The sequence below is a fragment of the Emydura macquarii genome, unplaced genomic scaffold (genome assembly GCF_026122565.2).
Source record: "Emydura macquarii macquarii isolate MOO-44397 ecotype Brisbane River unplaced genomic scaffold, CSIRO-AGI_Emac_v2 contig_1113, whole genome shotgun sequence".
Taxonomy (NCBI): Eukaryota; Metazoa; Chordata; order Testudines; family Chelidae; genus Emydura; species Emydura macquarii.
Window position 1 is genome coordinate 197,146 of NW_027131250.1, and position 19,922 is coordinate 217,067.

General features: G+C 52.8%; 1 protein-coding gene across 1 annotated transcript; it reads left to right on the top strand.

Moving 5' to 3' along the window:
- Positions 1-315: 315 nt before the first annotated feature.
- LOC137151607 (phospholipase A2 inhibitor and Ly6/PLAUR domain-containing protein-like) lies at positions 316-6,013 on the top strand (the record flags this gene model as incomplete). The annotated part of the gene is made up of 4 exons (XM_067545877.1): positions 316-373; positions 1,130-1,249; positions 3,991-4,149; positions 5,873-6,013. Coding segments are annotated over exons 1-4 (478 nt in total), but the record flags the coding sequence as incomplete, so codon positions are not given.
- Positions 6,014-19,922: the final 13,909 nt, after the last annotated feature.

The following is a 19,922-nucleotide window of genomic DNA, read 5'->3' on the forward strand; positions in this document are numbered from 1 at the left end:
ATAAAACCCCTTGGCTGGGGGTAGGAAGGTGGAGAGGCTCGAGGGATGGGGAAGGGGGGTAGGGCCTTGAGGGGGAAGAAGTAGTTGTGGACAAGAGGCAGGGTGGGGTGAGGTTCCAGCGCTCCTGCTGCAGTGTCCTGTGGTGGCCCACAAATATATTTGACACCGGGCGCACGGAAGGTTAATCCAGGCCTGTCTCCATCCTCATTTCGGTTTTAACTCTCTCCTCTTCCAGTCTGTCAGCATTCTCTGTCTCAGAGGTGAAACGGCTCCGTTCAGCTGCCAGCCCAGCCCCGTGCTCCCCCCAAAACCATGATGGCTTCCTTCATCCTCTGCCTTCTCCCTGCTCTCCTAGCTACAACGCGTGCACAAGGTGAGTCAGCCGGCGTTGGGGCCATTTAAACCCTCATGTACGTCTACACTTGTGTACCCCGCAGATCTATGATCAGGGGAACATCCAGCCTGTGTAGGGAGGTGGGATTAGCTCTGGGGATGGTATAAGGCCATGTCTACACTACGGTTACTGTAGCAGCCTAGCTCCAGCGCTGTAGCTGTGCCGGCAAAGCCCCGCAGTGAAGATCCAGCCTATCCCAGGGGAAGGGGTTTTCCGTCTCTGTAGGAACTCAACCTCCTCGAGCGACAGGAGCCAAGCCGAGGGAAACGTTCAACCAGCGCCCTGGGTCTACTCCGGGGTTAGGTCGGCCTAGCTGTGGTGCTCAGGGTGTGGATATTTTACCCCTCCAGGCACCGTAGCTATATCTACCGAAATGTTCAGTGTCGGCCGGGCCTGAGGGAAACCATCACTGGGCACTGCCCTGAATTCTTATTACCACGAAGGTCCCTCCGCACGGCTTTGACAGCACAAAGGGACTGAACATAGCACTAAATAACACTGCTCGGGGATCGAGCGTAGCCTGGAATCAGGCCTGCAATTTCTGGTAGCAGCGGCTCTCCAGGCTAGCAAACAAAGGCAGAATGAGATCAATGGCTGGGAGTTGAATTTAGACCAGTCCAAGGTGGAATTAACTCTGGCAGCAGCTTATCACAGCTTGGGCTGTGCAGGAGGCGCAGACTGGGGTTGGGGAGGTGTCAGAGGTGAAGGAAAAACTTGTTCTTCTTTCTCCCACAGGATCCTTGACCTGTGAAACGTGCTACGGCCTAGCGGAGACCTGCCAGGCTGCTCCAGGGACCTGCGCAGTGACGAAGGGTGTGGGTGGCTGCCGCTCAGTGGCAGGAGAATCCACACTGGGTAGGTGACATTGTGTCAGCCCAGCTACACCTTCCCCCACAGTGTGTTGTCGTTGTCATCATCATCATCGCTAAGGCAACCCCAACACAGCCCATCACCCCAGCACATTCTCATGGCACAGAACTCTTAGACTCATGGAGTTTAAGGTCAGAAGGGACCATCAGCATCACCTAGTCTGACCTGCACATCGCAGGCCAGAGACTCACCCACCCACGCCTCTAACAGATCCATCACCTCTGCCTGAGTCACTGACGGCCTCAAATCCTGGTTTAAAGACGTCAAGCTGCAGAGAATCCCCCGTTTACACTAGTTTAAACATGCAAGTGACCCAGGCCCCATCCTATAGGGAAGATGAAAACCCACCCAGGTCCTCTGCCATTCTGCTATGGGAGAAAATTTCTTCCCTCCCCCAAATGTGGTGATCAGTGAGAGCCTGAGTATCTGGGCAAGATCCAGCAGCCAGACACCTGGGAAGAATTCTCTGTCATAACTCGGAGCCCTCCCCATCTAGTGTCCCATCACCGGCCGTAGGAGATATTTGCTGCCAGCCGTCGCAGATCGGCTACATGCTATCGCAGGCTGACCCGTCATGCCATCGCCTTCAGAAACGTATCAAGCTCAGGCTTGAAGCCAGTTAGATTTTTTGTCCCCACTGCTCCCCCTGGAAGGCTGTTGCAGAACTTCACTCCTCTGAGGTTTAGGAACTTTCACCTCATTTCAAGCCTAACCTTGCTGACGGCCGGTTTATAGCCATTTCTTGTCTGAAGCTTGATTTATGGCTTACGTGGTGACCTGAGAACACAGTGGTTTGAAATCCTGGCCCCAAATTGCAAAACTCCCATTGACTTCAGTGAAGCTGGGATTTCAGCCCTGGTGCTTTATCTATTGAATTTTATTCATTAAGTTTTCAACTAAAGAATGGACGGCTGTGCTGCAGAAAGTGAAGCTGCTATGGGAGGAAATGCACGTTCTGAATTGTGTCAGAAAAGGGAAATTGGCGAGGAGATCCCTTGCAGACTGTCGGCTTGCTGCCAATATCCTGTGTGAAGCTGTCCGTCATCTGCTCAGGCCAGGATCCCTTCCTCACAAGTGTTTCCCCCTGGCTTGGGATGCAAATTGAAGATAGCTTTTGCCGCTTTGATTTAAAGAGATTTCAAAACTTTTCCATGTTCAAGTCCCTGGGCTCTTCAGTCCAGCTGATTTAATTCATTCCCTCACTTACTCACCCTTAGTTACAGACCTGTTTTTGTTCATCCTTCCGTTGAATAGAAGAAATTTAATGATTCCTTCAGTTTACCCTGTAAGAAGGAGGCATAGCACACCGTCAGCCTTAATGTGATCTATCCCTCCCTCTGTCTGTCTGTCCGTATACACCCATCTCTCTCTCTCTCTCTCTCTCTCTCACCATGCTCAGGAAATTTTCTCAGCACAGTCACAAATTTTGACAAATGGGTTTATCAAAACTTCAGCCCCCTCAGGTTATGTCTTCACTGCAGAGCTAATGTGGGCTGTGACCAGGGGTTTAGCCCTACTCCCCCCGTCTCCCTCTCCTGTCCACTCACAAACCCTTTAACCAAAGCTGATACAGGCTTTGAGATCAGGCCAGCTAACGCAGTTTGGGGCATAGTTTAGGGGTGTCATTTAGGAGTTTGGGATTCTGCTTTAACTTGGGCTGGAACCTGTCCACTTTGCAGTGGGACACAGCTGTAACCTGGGTTGTTTCACACAGTTGCCCATAGTCTTCCAACGCCTTCCCATAATTCTTTTGGGGCCGTGCATTTCTGCCTACTCCTCTTTTCTGCATTGGAATTCACCTGCTGGTTTTCATACCCACTGAAGATGTTTTACACTCCACATTCCCTGCAGCCGGCTCCATCTCTACCCAGCTCTCAAGCACAGACGCCATCTGCGAGAGACTCACCGCAGAGAACGGCCCAGCTCAGTGCAGTGCTAAGAACCATGGGATAATCACTCAAATTCCCTAACGCTTTGCTGGGGTTAGTGCAGATGGAGCTAACCCCCCGGGTGGCTTAGCGCTGTGGACACTCACAGCAGGGTTTGGCTAACCCGGGTGCCTGGACATGGGTTAAATTTGCAGTGCAGAAAATTGCCCACAGTTTCATAGACTCCAAGGCCAGAAGTGACCATCGTGATCATCTCGTCTGATCCCCTGCACGGCACAGGCGAGAGACCTGCCCCCAAATCATTCCTGGAGCAGATCTGGTAGAAAAACATCCCATCCTGCTTTAAAAATTGTCAGGGGTGGAGAATCCACCAGGCCCCTGGGAAATTGCTCCAATGGTTAATTACTGTCACTGTTAAAAATGTTCCCCTTATTTCCAGTCTGAATCTGTCCAGCTCCAGTGCCCAGCCGATGGGTCGTGTTAAACCTTCCCCTGCTTGACTGATGAGCCAGGATCCGATATTTGTTCCCCTTGTGGGTGCTAAAAGGGGGGACCAGGTCACCCCTGAACCTTCGCTGTGCTAAGCTAAATCGATCGAGCTCCTGGCGTCTCTCGCTCTAAGGCAGGTTTTCTAACCCTGGAATCAGCCTCGTGGCTCTTCTCTGACCCGCCCCAACTGACCAGCGTCCGCCTTGACTTGTGGGCCCAGAACTGGACACAGGGTCCCAGCAGAGCCCCCCCAGGGCCAGACACGGAGGTGAAATAACCGCCCTGCTCCTACTCGAGGTTCCCCCTCAGCCGCTCATTGCCTTTTCCTGTTTTCTTTCTTTATAACAGGTGGGACAAAGACGTCGTTGTTCTCCAAAGAGTGCGTACCTGACTATAACAGTGGCATAAATGTCCCCATCACTTTCACTGTTGGGAATGGCATGTACCTCAGGCTCAACGCTTCACGATGCAATGACACGGATAACTGTAACTCGGCTGTACTGGACGGTACGTAGGGATCTGTTCTCACTGTCCCTGTTTTAGGGCTTGTTCACACGAACAGTTCGTCGGCAGTGAGCTGGGCTGTGACTCTAGCTCTCCGTGTGCGCCCGGCTGATGCACATGATCAGGTCGTTAGAGCGCCGTGAAAGGGGACTTGCTCACAGCACATTAACCAACGGTTCAAGCACGTCAGCGGGGGATACATGGACAGCTGGGTTGCGGCAGGCTAGCGCAGGGTAGATTCATGCCCCACCACATCCTTACACCCCCCACTTGCCACACTTGAATTGTTCATGTGGAAGAGCCTCTAGCACAATTGTATTTGTTACCATTTCTCCCCTTTATTGCCTCCAATTTACTCCAATGTCATTTCTGTCGTCCACTGAAATAAATGTAGTTGGTGAGTCTCGATCGAGCGGGTAGAACAGTCGGGGCCGATTTTCTAACGTATTTGAAATGTGAAGGGCGAGGGCTGCACCCGAGAGAGGGAGCAGCCGGGATCTGCTCAAATCTAAACCTTCATGAACCTATCAAAATGCACCTTTAGACAGGCTGGGGGATTCGCCCCCCACCCTTCCCATGGGAAGCTGTTCCCAGACCTCCCTCCTCTGATGGTTGGAAACCTGCTCCAGGGTCCCAGGCCTGTCGGTCACTGGCCAGTTTATCCCCGTTGGTTCTTGTGTGAAAAATTCAGAACCGCCGTTTGGACATTTTCCAAAACAATTTGGTTTCCTGTCGCCTTCAGTTCTGGAATTAGTGAATAACCACGACTATGACGTAACCGGCGTCACAGGGGCTTGGTGGGATAATACACAGGGCTGGGTTATTGGTCCAGAAGGGGACAGCTTGTCAGGAAGGACAGGCAGGGGTAAAGGGAGCGGGTGTTGCCTTGTATATCAAAGACGTCTACACTTGCTCTGAGGTCGAGCTGGAAATAGGAGACGGACTTGTTGAAAGTCTCTGGATAAGGATAAAAGGGGTAGAACTGAAGGGGGTGTAAAGGTCGACCCCAGACCACCTACCAGGAAGAAGAGGTGGATGCGGCTTTTATGAAATGACTACGAAAATTATCCAAAGCCCAGGACTCGGTGGTGACGGGGGACGTCAACCCCCCGAGATCGGTTGGGAAAATAACATGGCAGGACTCAAATCATCCAACAGGTTCTTGGAATGCTTTGGAGACAATTTGGTGTTATAATCACGCCCGCCTCTGCCAAGGCTTCAGTGCCCCCCACACCTCTCTTTCCCTCTTCTCTCCCCCCATGCCTGGGTCTGTGTCTATGCCCCCTTCATCCCCATTCTCCCTCCCCCACCGTCATCCTTCTTTCTGTCCGGGAGATCCGTCATTCAGGGTGTCACCGTGTTACACCCCCTGGGACGCTGGGCAGGGCTGAGATGGGGGGTCAATGGGCCAATCCACCAGCTGTTTGATCTGCAGACATCGAGAGGTGGCTGGGCTAATCAGATGGCGGGGGAGGGTGGTGGGCGGTTCCGATTTCTCCCAAAGACAGCAGGTTCTGGCCCTGGGCGCCTAGAGAATGCCGGACACTCCTGGAATGATGGGCTGCCGGGTTCAGAGGTTGCCTGTGACAGACAGAAAAGAAATGCCGTCCGGCTGGGGGGAGGGACCTTCGCTCACTTGCTCAGGCAATGCAGGGCAGCGGGCACAACCCAGAGTTCGACCGAGGTTTAACCCGCCCTGTGACCGTGTCTCTCTCTCGGTTCTCAGTGCCCCAGAGGAACATCAACCTGAATGGGCGGCAGTGCCCAACCTGCTTCGTTCTGAACTCCGGTTCCTGCACCACCCAGGTCACCCCTTGTACAGGGGACGAGATCCACTGCATCGATTTCACTGGGCAGATACTGAAAGGTAAATTCTGCCAGCTCGCCGCAGTTTGGGCGCTGCCCCGGGGATCTTACACCTCAGGCTCTGCCCAGCTGCTGGTGAAACCTAGAATCCATGCTGAGCCCTTGGGCGGGGTGGGGGGTTTTTGGCTGGGGGGGAGAGGGAAGAATTTGGAAGTTTTCCCTTCCAGACCAGCTCCCCCCTCCTTCCGTGACGCTGCCCTGCTCCTGCAGCTGTGACAGCGCGGACTCTTGCCGTGGGAACGATTGTTATATCAGTGATGCAGAGCTGGGGAGAGAGCCCATGAGTCCTGGCTGTCCCCCCCACTCTAAGCCCCCTTTGTTTAATGTGGAGTTAACCCATTGCTCAGCACGGAAGCTCCTGTCCTAAGTCTGTGTCCAGGGCTCCCAGCGCGCTGTGGTGTTTATAACAGAACTGAAGCGAGCGGTTGGGCTGCCGGGGCCGGTGACAGCTGGGCGTGTTCCCGGGTGATGCCGCATGCGGGGGAAGGAGCTGCCCCCGGCAACCGGCTCGGTTCCAGACTCCAGCTTCAGCCTCTTGTGTGCAGCTGCAGAAAGACGCGCAGGGGAGCAAGGGGGTGACAGACGCCCGCCCTGCCATGGTCCGGTACAGCGAAAGCAGGGAGATCACCGGGAGATGGGAGGCGGAGGAGGGAAGCGCTGGATTGTGGGGACAGAGGTGATGGGGGCAGAGAAGGAATCAGAGCTGCCTGCGCCTAATAACAAGCTGATTTTCTCCCTCAGTTTCAACTTCTCCATCTGTATCAACATTTGCTGCACAAGGCTGCGGTACTGCATCTACACAAGACATTAAAGCTGGAACCTTCCTGACTTCTAGAGTCAACATATACATCTTTACACAGGCGAGCTCCGTTCTTGCGGAGCTAATACCCATCACAAGCGGTACAACTACCAACGCTGTCACAACCCCCAACGCTGCCACAACTCCCAATGCTGCCACAACCCCCAACGCTGTCACAACCCCCAACGCTGCCACAACCCCCAACGCTGCCACAACCCCCAACGCTGTCACAATCCCCAACGCTGCCACAACCCCCAACGCTGCCACAACGTTGCCCCCCCGCCCAAAACAAATGCCACCAGTGGAGGCAGCCCAGCTCTGGGGAAATTCTCCTTTGCCCTCTACCTGCCTGGCCTGACTGGGCTGCTGCTGGTGAAACTCCTCTGCTGAACCCCAGCCTGCCCCGGCCCTGCCTACAGCTTCTGATTCCTGCGAATAAAGGCCTGAAGTCCCTGCTGCACCCCCCAAGACCCCTCTGTGCTGCCGGGGCCATGCAAAGGGGCCGCTGCAAAACCAAGAGTCTGCACGGTGTCTGGGTGTCTGTCTGTCCCAGCTGGTAGTGGAATCTCTCTGTGTATTAGCAAACTCTCTGAATAAATCAGGATCTGAACTAAAAGCCCCCGGTGTGTTGTTATTTTCAGTTAGCCCATTGCTGACCCCAGCCGCAGATGACTGGGTGGGACACATAGGAATTTGCCTGGCTGCCTGAGTACGTGTGCAGATCTCTATCTCTAGCTGTGTATATACACACACAATCGGAATTAAAAGTCTACATTCCAGGAACGCCAGGTCGGTTGCACACTCAAGCACTGTGAAGTTAGGCAGTGGCAGAATAGACGTGGCCAGTGCAACTGTAATTCAGTCCCCCGGCGTGTTTGTGTTGTGCTACAGCCTTTGATGACACGATCACAGTCTGTTTTTTTCCACAGCAGCCCTGCCTCATTCAATGTGTCTTTTTTATTCTCGCTGGGAGGGGGCTGCCCCAGGCCATATTTCCCACGCACCGTTCCGACCTGCGCTGCGCTGAATGATCCATTCCACCTGCTGGGCCCCTCTGTGGAGTTCTCGCCACCGTAGCTGAGAGCGTCACAAACATTAATGACTGGGTCTGCACAACCGCCCTCCGGGACCCGGGAAACTGAGGCACAGAGGGCCAGCTCCTCACAGGGAGTCCTGCCTCTCAACTCCCCAGCTCACGTCCGAGTCCTGGTGTGATTCTCAAGCTAGGCAGGCCCCCGCCTCTCTCGCCCGGATACAGCAGAGGTGCTCTGAGGCCGTGTCTATGTGAGCGGGGGATGGTCCTGCAACTGCGGGGGACGGTCCTGGCTTCTGCATTGCCCCGGTGGAGTTGGACGGTGAAAGGATCCGAGTCCTCGCTCCTGCTTCCTTCACCTGCCGGCCCTCGCGGCCTCACCTCCCGCTCTCCTGCGCGGCAGAGGCCTCGTAATCCGACAAGGCTGGGCCCAGGATCCCTGGGGCCTGAACCCCCAGTCTTGTCGTGATCACTCAGGACAGGGGCTAGGTTGTCCCCACTGCGGGTGCTCTCTCTGCACCGGGGGGTTAAAGGAATAAATAACCCAGCTCTGTGGGCACGAGGACACCACCACCAGCGTGTCTGGGACATGAGACAAGTTCACCACCTGTCTCTCACTGTCCAGCCACCAGCGGCACTGCGGTGACACCGCGGGTCAGAGCCTGCTCTGGCAGGGCCCACACGCCCTCAGGTGCTAGGGGGCAGGACCCTTCTCCCCTGCATCAGCCCTCCCCCGTCAGAGTAACAACCCCCCGCCAGTCCGGCCTGCGGGACCTCTCGTCCGGTGGCGTCTCCCTACGCTGGGCTCTGCCCCGGACCCTCTGCTCTCCCCTACCGCTCCCCGCACTCGGTGCCGGCGTTACGCACGGCTCCTGGCTTCCGGCCGGCGTGGCTGCTCTGCGCTGCTCCAGCTTCAGCTCCGGTTCCCCGGCTCTGCCTCTGGCTCAGCTCTGCCCTCCAGGCTCCTTCGCGGGCAGCAATACCATCTTCCAGGTGCCCCAAAAGTAGACACGGCGGGGGGGGGCCGCTGATGGAGGGGGCGGGAGGGAAGAGGAGCTGGGGAGGCACCTGCAGCGGGGTACCCGCTGGGGGGGGGCGGTGTCACTCCCTGTCATGGAAGTCAGTCCCTCCCTGTGGGACCCCCTCCGCAGGGGGTGGGTGGGGCGTGGGTGGGCGGGATCCAGCAGCTGTGGCTGCAGGGGAATGGACCAATCAGCTGCAGATGCAGGGGAGGGGCCAATCGGGAGGCGGACCAATGGGGGTTCTTTCAGGGCTGCTGGGACATGGCCTGGTATTTATACCTGCCGGGCGCAGAGGGTGGCACTTTAAAAGAGGTTGTGCCAGGGAAATGAGCAATCATGTTTGGGCAGAAACAGACTCATTTTCCCTTTATCCGCATCGCTCTGCCGCACGTATGGTAGGTACCGTTGACGCACGGTGGCGTAAAATTCGGATCTTTTCCGGCATTTCCTTTCATTTCTCTAACTGCGTACCTCATTACTGAGTAGTCAAAAGCCCCGTTAGCAGAGGGGTAGCAAAACTTCACCGAGGGCCGATAGACCCCCGGGACTGCTTCAGCAGATGCTTCTCTCTTCCAAGGGAGACCCTTTCCTTCCACAGAGCTTTTAGAAAGGTGCCTCTCTTTTTCAGCGCACACACTTGATTGTGCGTCAAAGGGACGTTTCCTTTCAAGGGATCGAGCGCTATTTCTGAGATGGTCACTGCTAAGCCATCAGAGGGTGAACCCAGTACAGCTTTCCTTTACGGGGGGGCCAATTTGCTAAGTAATTTGGGAAGGGCCGGGTTTCTCTTCACACAGCTAGACATGTTTTAACAGCTCCAGCTGTTAAAAAGGACCTGCCGCTAATTCATCTCTTTTTATACCTGACTGGTGTGCTTCTGAATGGATAAACCGCTGGCCAGTCTGGAGGGAAAAGCCCGGTTCTTAATCTGTAAACCGCTGGCATAGAAGTATTTAAATCCACCGCCAAGGGAGCCATAAGGTCTCTTGGCACGTAGGTGCTGACTTTTGGTTTTGCTGGTGGGTGCCCCTCCCTGGATTCTGCCACGGCCAGTGGCCAGGTCCGGCTTCCCGCCCATTTGTCTTCCCCACGGGGCTCTTCCCCCACCCACCCGGCTTCTGCTGGGGGCCAGAGGCTAGTTGCCCCCTCCACTTCTGCCGGGGCCAGGGAGTTGGGTCCAACTCCCCACCATGGCTTCCCCAGAGGGTGGCAGCTGGTGGGGCTTTTTCCCCCCATCCTCCCGGTTTCTGCTGAGAGTCTCCAGGGGGCTGGGCTTAGTCCCCTCCACCCATCGCTGGACGTCTGCTGCTGGGGGTGCCAGCGGGTGCCCAGTTTTCCAGGGTCCCCACATTGGCCACCACCACGCACTCACCTTCCTATCCCTAGCCTGGTGTCGGGTTCCCGCTGCCAGGACTTACCTGCTGCCTGGAGTCCCACCTGGAGCCGGGCTGGGAGGGGGCTGCAGCCACACACACCATCGTCACACCAGGCACGTTCATGCAGGAAGGGGGGAGGCGGTTGGAGAGGGGCCCGGGGTGGCGCCAGGTGAGCTGTAGCAGGGACTGATGACCTAGGACAACCACACCTAACCCTGTCCCTAAGTGTGTGTGTGGGGGGGGCAGGCATGACTTGGGAGTTGGCCCCCCCCTCAATGCCCTGGCTGGAGCGGTGGCCCCAGGGGGCTGTGCTGTGATTCAGTGACTCACTCTCTGCTGGAGCAGGGAGACGCCTGTAAAACACATGAAACCAATTAACAGCTGATGGGGGGCGGGTGTCCCAAACAGCATCTGCAGCTGCCCGTGTGAAAGAGCTGCTGGCTGGCTGCCAACAGCCGTCATCCCGACCCGGGCAGGTGGTCACTCGGTGGGTGCTGAGTGTCTAGCCTGGTGTCGGTCACCCGGTGGGTGCTGAGCACCCACTATTTTTTCCGTGGGTGCTTCTGCCCCTCAGCACCCATGGAGTTGGCTCCTATGTCTTGGTAGCATCCTCAAAAGCTTCTGGGAAGAATTGTGCCTTGCCAGAGTACATTTGCCAAGCAAGCGTGGTGATTTGTAATTTATCCCTCAGACTTTCATTCAGGCCTTTCCTCCCGACAGCTTGCACCCATAGGTTTTCGGACCGGCTGACAGAAACTCTGCCATGGGTGGATCTGGTGGCATTTCGCTTGAGAGATCCCCTAAATAATCCCCCAAAGGGAGTCTATGGCATGGTATAGGCACCGCTCTTGCAACCTGGCCGGTAGGTTCTAAGCGGGTGTAAGCAGTGGTGGAACAGGCTGTGAAGATGTTGGTATTGTCAGAGACCAGGTACCATTCTTTTGCGTGCTTCCAAGACACACAAGCTGTTTCACCGTCAATAAACTTGCAGGATGAAACTTCCTAAGTGGGGGGGAAATAGGTACTGAAAGAGTTCATCAGGGTCTGTCAGGACGCTGGCCTTGGGTTGCTTTGTTCTTTGGCTGAACTTACCCCACAGAGAATTTTAAAACAGTTTAGCAATTTGGACCTTTGTGGGATTCAATGTGATCGCGTGTTGGCATAAACGCACTCCTTTTTCTGGTAGAAATCATCAGCATACCTATTTTGTTTTTCTTTGTCCATGCACCAACCGGGACACCCCAAAGCCTCTTGTTTCTGATGGAGGTGTAATCTGATGCATTCAGAAAAGCGTTTGTCAGATTTTTCTTCAAAATGCCAGATGTCATCGGTTTTTGCCACCACGGACCCTTTCGCTACGGCCGTGTTCGATTCCACCGTGCACTACGTCTCCAGGGTGACCCTCTCCCCATCCGTGTGGGCGTATGTCCCTCTGTGCTTCTGCGCAGGCTCAGCATAGCAGGAATATAAGTTTGCCACCCAGTGTGACAGGTAACAATGGGAAAAAGAGGCCTGGTGGGAGATACCCTTTAACTTTCGCAATTCCAAAACAATGTGTGCGGGGTCCAAATTTGCCATGAATGATAACGGGGTGTCCGATAGGGTATTCTTTGCTTTTGTTTCCGAAAGGGGACAGGCTGGGGAAATCATGGTAGTGGATTTCTTCACCGTGGTTAGGTTTATAATACAGGTGCTGGTCCTTCCCCTCAAAAAGAGCATCTCTTAGTATCCGGGTTGAGAGAGCTGGACTTTAAGAAATCTGCAAGATCCTTAACTGTTTCTATCATCACCTCCCGCTCATGGCCCCAGAGGATCCTGACTACATAACCTCGTCTTTTCAGATAGGTGGTTTTGAGCTGCGTCTTGTAATAAAGAAACCGGAAAGTTGTTTCCATCATAGGATTCTGAGTTTTTTCACGATAACAGGTGACACAGCCATGGAAAAAAACCTGTTAAATTCAAAGGCCGTGCTTTCCCCATCAACAAAGATGTAAAAAGAAGAGGTCTGCCTGTAATTCTCCACCCCACAACGCATACCGTAACTGTGTATTTTCTTTGTGAGTGGTGTACACCAGCCACTGAATAGCCGGGGTTGAATATCTCTTTTTCTGCCTGCAGTAGTTGTCCAGAGGGAGAAGGGCGGCGGGGTGAGACTGTAGGAACATAGACCTGTACATAGCCATGCAGACAGATGCCAAGGATCTATGCACAATTTTACCTCTCTGAATTTATCAGGACCTTTCTCTGCAATATCTCCCGTGTCTCTCATTTTCATGATCTCATCTCTCTACAGGATACAGGCCTGTCTCCAAATTTTGACATCCTATTGCCAATAAGACACGAGCTCTTTCTGCAAGTCAAACATCTCATGTTGTTTTTCCTGATACCAGACTAGAAATTCTGCTTTCTCCCCTTTTATCGTGCTGCCAACACCATAGGAACCATGTCATTTTGGGTTTCTAAAATGTTAAAAAAAGGTGGGAATTACCCTCTACAACCTTCAAACCCCATCGCCATTGGGAACTTGCTAAGATGTGTAAAGAGTCTATGAAACATGGCCTTAACGTCCACATATAGCACTCGACCACTCACTTCTTATTGTTTATTTACCTGTGCAACGTCTTCTCTGTTCACCTTGTCGGCTGACGACTCCCACAAGCTGCGGTCACCTTCCTCCACGGGGGCAGATGACAGGAGATCACATGTTCTCACGTGGGCGGCGAAGGAATCCATGGTTCCCTCTCAGCGTTTCCACAGTTTCTGGAAAACATGTTCTTGAAATGAGATGGCTTCTTCCACAGCATTGGGACTTCCGGGGCAGTGCTGCCGGATGACCAGCCACTGTGCTCCAGAGATCAGGGGGTCCAGCCCAGACCCTCGCGCTATCCCTATTCTGATTGGTACACATTTCCCTCATGGGATGGCCTAAGGGGGTGAAACTCTCGCCGATTGGTGGAGGGTGGTGGGAGGAGTTCTCAGGGAGGTTACACAACGCATTTCCAGCCGGGTAACCCCACCATGGAACCCGTCCCGACTGGTCATTGCTGCTTTCAAGGAGGTCCTAAAGGGCTCAAACCCACCCCAATTGGTAGAGGGCAGCAGGAGGAGTTCTTAGAGGGGTCACATGCCACCCCTTGTGTGACCCGTCCGTGCCTAGGGCAGCCCACCTGAAAATCCAAGGGCAGGACAGACTGCTAATGGAGAGCAGATTCTCCCAAACTGGTGGCTAACTCTGCAGTTAGATTTACTAACCTGTCACAACCAGGGCTTCTGATCCCACACACCGGTTATCAAGAAGCCACAACAAGGAATACACACATCCCCCTTTTCTGCATTTTAGTGTCTGGCTCCCAATTAGCAACTAGGTCCAGTAAAGAGAAGCCACAACAAGGAATACACACAGTCCCCTTTTCTGCATTTTAGTGTCTGGATCCCAATTAACAACTAGGTCCAGTAAAGAGAGAAGTTATTTAGAACTCTGTTCCCTTTACCAAAATGTTCTCCTGATCCCCAGAAGGTCAGCCGCATCGCCAGATCAATAAAAGTTTGGATCTTACCCAAAATACCACGATGCCAGCCCATTCTTTAGTAACTACAACTGAAGGTTGATTATAAAAGGAAAGAAAAAACAATAAGAGAGATGTTCAATGGTCAAAGCAATCAGAGACATACACGTGACTGTAAAGTCCACATATATCTGATTATCAGCAGAATTGTGCAGTTTGCAGGCTGGTACAGTCCCTCTGGTGCAGACTCAGTACCTGGATGCATCTCAGTCCTTTGTTTCACAGCGTCAATTGCAGGTGAGTTGATGCAGAGGCAGGAAGCAGGAATGAAGAGAAGATGGGGATGGTGGAGCTGCCTTTTATGTCCCTTTTCAGGTGGCTTGTCCCAAACCAGCCACACAGCACATGGCCTGGAAAAGGCCCAGAGTCCCCCATCCCTGAGCATGTTCTTACACGTCCTGGTGACTCATGAGGTGTCACTCCTGGGTCCTTTGCACTGGATACAGTGTACCTTCGGTTCCCTTGATGGGCCATTAAGCAGGGTTAGTGCTGCTGCCATCCTGTCTGGGTTGTCGCCCAGAAACACAGCACAAGTTGAAATACAGATACGCCAGGCATATTTAGAACTCACTACAACACTGACACATTCATATAAATGTGCTTATCAATCTTAGCAAATTATAACCTTCCCAGCAGTCCCTTGCATGGCATATTGGGGCTTGGACTGGATGACTGAGGTCCCTTCCAGCCCTAACCCTCTATGATTCTATGATATCCTATACAATATTTATTGCAGACATATAATATTGATACTTGTAATATTATAAATGGTCACCCTAATCCAGACAGCGTCACACCTTGCTTCAGGTCATAGGTCAGCCTCGATCCCATAAGTAATACCAAAGAGGGTGAGCCTTATGGTAACAGGTGGGAGGGGCCGTAGGGGCCAAAGGGCAGGGTCAACTTTTGATTGACAGTTGATTATTTGATTCCTCGTGGCTCTTTCTTGCAATTGATGAACATCCCTCATGAATTGTTGTCCCCAGAACTGGACACAGGATCCCAGCAGCGGTTCCACCAGGGCCAACTCCAGAGGGAAATAACTTCCCTGCTCTTACTTGAGGTTTCCCCTATTTACTGGGCCAGAGAGAACGAGCGCACAAGACAGAGAATGACTCTGTACCTGGCGGGTGGGACACTCCAGCTCTTGCTCCAGTGAATTTTCGAGCAGCTTAGACAATGTGAAAAGAACGTGAGTTCTGTAGCATTTTAAAGACTAACAAACTTAATTTCAGCAGGCGTAAACTTTCGTGGGCTTCAGCTCACTTCCTCAAATGCAGTTGGTACAAATGATACAGCAAAGAGGAAACACAGAAAACAGATAGAAGGCAACATTTACATTACAAGTACAGCTGTGCTTCTCCAAAAACACTTCAAAAACAGACTTGAAATAGAAACTGCTGAGTTAGAAATGATCTGCAAACTTGACACATTCAAACCGGGTTTAAACAGGGATTTGGAATGGCTCTCTCATTACACGAAGTAATTTGCTCTGATCACCCATTCTCACCTCCTACTCAATAGTTGTCATCAAGCCTCAAGTACCCGGCTTCTATCCACCTACCCCATTGTTTTCTATGCCCTTGGATATGTAAATGTTGCCTCCTATATGTTTTCTGTGTTTCCTATTTGCTGTATCATTTCTACCAACTGCATCTGAGGAAGTGAGCTGAGGCTCACGAAAGCTTATGTCTGCTGAAACTAAATGTGTTAGTCTTTAAAGTGCTACAGAACTCACGTTGTTTTTGCTGTACACAGACTAACACGGCTACCCCTCTGGAACTCTTAGACAATGTGGAACAGCTTCAACAGGACGGCAGAAATAAGCTCTACGGGCAACAGGGTTTTTATGCTTGTATCACTGCACCTATCCTAGCGCTTAGCCAGCAGGGAAAATCCTCCACCCTGACCGACATAGCTATGCCGGCCAAAGTTTCTAGTGTAGACCCAGCCTTACTCTTGGGTTTTCAATGAAAGCCAAGATTCTAGAGACCGAAGCGGCAGGTTCAGAGAGGGGCCGATATGACACCACCACCTACCAGCTGAATCTGAGCCTTGCAGTTATACATGGATATAAATGACCCCCAGCTTCTACATCGCCCTTTTCATCAGTCGACCTCAAACCACCCTCTTATACTCCAGGAGCTCCGAACACCTGGATTCTGTCTGGAATCCCCTACCCACCTCTACAACCTCAGGGAGCAAAACTGGCTTGAAATACAACCCAGGCCGACGCGCTCTTCTCTGCCCAGTTATTCTATAACTAAATTCCCCAGCAGGGTGCGTTGTCACGCTTGCGAGAACCAGTTTGACGCAGCGTCCTTGATATGGGGCAGGCAAGAAAATCTGTCACCAACAAATGTTTACACAAGTCAGCTGCTCTGGGGTTGGGAGGGGAGCTGTGGTAATGGAGCCAACTCCAAGGCCATCCTCAGTTTCTTTGCGATAGTTTCACTGGACCTGCATTCGGTATCAATCAGCCATTGCTGAGACACACACCCCCCCCCGCCGATGTGAGGCAATCCCCACGAGGCTAAGGGCCAAGGCAGCTGGTTTCTTCCCCCCAAGCCTTTTTGTCGGACCCCCTCTGCTGGCCAGCTGCCAGCCCGGAGCCAGGCTGCTCTCACCGTAACGGGATTTCTCTGCTTCTGTGCAACACAATAACTTCTGAATGCTGCATCTGATCAATTCTAAGCTTTCAGGGGATGTGTTAGACATCACTGGGCAGAACCCTATGGACCTGGGGGAAAATCAGAAAACCAGAATGGGGAAATCAGGGATGCACAGAGCCCCTGGGCCTCTGGCCAGCCCAGCCACACTTTTCAGCCAGCTCTGTAACTGTGTATAGGTCACAGAACCAGTTGGTGGCGCCATTGACATCTTCCAGCACGACGACACCCCACGGCCCAGCTGTGCCCATTGCCCCACTGGAGTTTCACATGTTGCAGCCTGAGTGGCTGATCTGCCAGGCAGAAAGAAGGATGGTAGGGGGGAGAAATGGGGAGCACACAGGGCCATTCCCTCATGAGAGGTTGGGGGAGCAGTGCCCCAGCGTGGGGCTCTGAGGTTCCCCAGTTGGTCGCTGTCGTAACTTCTAATGAATCTGCTACCAAAGTCTCTCTGCGCTGGGATCCTGAGAATTAATAAACCCGTCTGACTCCCACGCTGGCTGAGAATCACTTCTGACTGTAAGGCGGGTGCATGGCCCCTTTGGGGCGTGTAGGAACTCCCCAGGGTCCCATCCAAGGGGACCCACAGGGGAGTTAAAGCGGGTGCTGCTCAGCCTCCTCCATGAAGTGGTCGGGGGCTCGGGAGGGCCAGCCAGTGCTGGGGCCAACAGGCGGGCACTCCAGGTGTGGGGCCACCTGGCCGGCACTCCAGGGCTGGGGCCACATGGTGGTCGGGCTGCCTGTGCTATGGCAGGTGGAGACTGGTGTCTCAGGCCAGCTGGCAGGCCGGGACTCGGGTCACTCAGGATGGCCGGCCCAGGGCTGGGGTGGGCCAAGGCTGGTTGCTCAGGGCTGGGGCCAGTGGCTCAGGCCGGCTGATGGGCCGGGATTTGGGCTCCCTGGGGCGAGCCGGCCGGCTGGGGTGAGGCTTCTCCAGCCAGGTTAGGGGGTCAGGGCTTCGGCGAGGAGAGGCGGAAGGGGCATGGCCTCAGGAGGAAGGGGCGTGGCCATTGGCTAACCTCCCTGAACAGGGATTCCCGTGCTGCACATGATCCAATGCGGACGCTGTTCAAAAGTTATCCCCTTACAGACAGGGAAATGGCGTCAAGCTGAGCCCACGTCTACACTGCCAGGGACTCCACTGGCAGAGCCACGGCCCCGCAGCGACACCGGCACCACCCCGCAGTGTGCACACAGCCGGCGGCAGCGGCAGGGGAGTTTCTGCAGACACAGTATCTCCACCTCCGCACGTGACGTCCGCAGCAGCATCTCTCCATCGACCTCGCTGTGTCTGCGCCAGGGCCAGGCCGCGGCGCTCAGCTGGGCATCACCGTTGTGTCGAGCTACGTTTTCAGCATGAACCCAGCCGGATCCCAATGACTCGGCCACTCAGATCTGGGCGTCTCCTTTGGTGCAAGTGTTAGGGCCGGATGGGGAAGTCATGGGGGGAAGTTTGCCAACCTGGGCGGTGCAGGAATCAGACTGGGTCACCATAACGGTTCCTTGGCCTTACATTCTATGCAGGGGAATCACTGTGTTTAGGAGAACATAGATTGGGCTTCTTTCTTCCTTCTTCCGGCCTGAGCTCCTCTTCCCTAGATGTAGATGCAGCAGGCCCCGGTGTCATATAGAAAGTGGAATCACTTTCTGATAAGGATTCCAGATAACACAGCTGGTAACCGTTTCTCAGAAAGAGGCCAGAAGCGACGGGAAATCAGGTGCCACGCCTTTCCTGAGAGATTCACTAGCTGAAGCAGGCGCCTCCAGCCAAATGGGCCCTTTGCATTGCCCTGGTAGTAGAAAGTAGCGTTAAAGTGTTTGGAAACAGGCCCTTTTAGTACAACCGTTAATGCAGACCTTGTATTTTCCTTCTGAAAACTATCTGGGAACACAGGATGAGTCGGACCCCAGGTAAAGAAGTGCCTGACGATGGAATATTCAAGGGAGTCAGGTGCTTTTTGAGAATCCCACCAGGTTTCTCAGACTTTAAATCCAACTCCTATTTGTGTTACCAGACTGAGAAAACCGAAACAGCCAATTTCCTTTCTTTCCGTCAGTCATCACCTCACAGCTTCTTATCACCTCCTCTCTTATCAGTCAGATAATGGGATAAGAGAGAACTTTGGCTACTCCAGTCTTGCAAATCCCATGGACTAAATCTCTGAAGATTAGGCTTGAGAAGAGGAATTTTCCTCATGGCAATTTTCCCAGGGAAAAAAATTCCCCAGTGTAATTTTTTCCCTTTTGGGTGATAACATTTCCCCCTCCCCTTCATTGAAAATTGAAAAAAATAAAAAAGCAATGGGGTAGCGGGGGATCTACCTTTCCACACTTTTTGACAGTTTTCCCCAGTTAGAAAACAGGAGCCAAGCGTGAAAATTTGAGTTATTTTTCCAAGGTATCCAAACTGGACCTTTCTAAAACAAAGTCAGCGAATCCATCCACATTTGGAAAACTTTGGCAAGTTAGAAACTGAACCACTTTTCCCAACATATAAACTGTTGCTTGCTACAGGCAGTGACTCATCCCGAACTAACTTAATCAATTTGCTTTCACACCCTTCAGTTGCAGAAAACTGCTTGCAAGAACTTCCTTCAGGAGCAGTTTTAGGCAACAAACCACCTTTCATAAAAATTCTGCCACTACCCTTTTCATCCAGGGCCTGCTCAAAAGAAACATTTCCCTGAGCCCTAACAGACTTTTTCTGGGTTTCAGTTGAGTCTAGAACCAACTCTGGTACAACTGACAAATCCTCCATCAGAATAAGCTGAGAGGTACACTCTGTCTGCTCTTCAGACAGAAGTTTGGAGACAAACTCTCCGGCAGCAGCTAAACTGTTATTCTTCACATTCACAATGTCAGAAATTTCCTCCCCTCTGTCCCAGCCCACATGGCTGTTCCCAGACAAACTTTTGGAGATTGGGGTAGCTTCCTCCATGGGCAAGTCTTTACCCCCAACAGACACAGGTTTAGGAAAATTTCCTTCCTGGGTTTTAGTTGAATCCAGAACCACTTCTGGTACAACAACTGACAATCCTCCAGCAGCATAGGCTGAGAGGTATTTTCTGCCTGCTCCACAGACAGTACACTGGGGACCAATTCTCCCCCAGCAGATAAACTGCTTTTCTGAACACACAAGCCGCTATTTTCCACAATCCCAAGGCTAAAGACACTCTCTTCCTTGTCACAGCACACCTGACTAGACACAGACAACTGCTTATAGGCATGCACCCCCCTTCACAAATTTCCCCATCGATTACCGATAACACAGGAGACTTACATTTATACTCTCTCTGGGACCAGGTGACATTAACCTGGTTACATATATTTACCACATCAGTATCAAACATATCAAAATTGCTATAAACTGGAAAGATTTTTTCCCAATCGCTGTTAAGAGAATCTGGGCTTCCAGAAAGATACAGTTTCTGCTTTTCCAGGATCT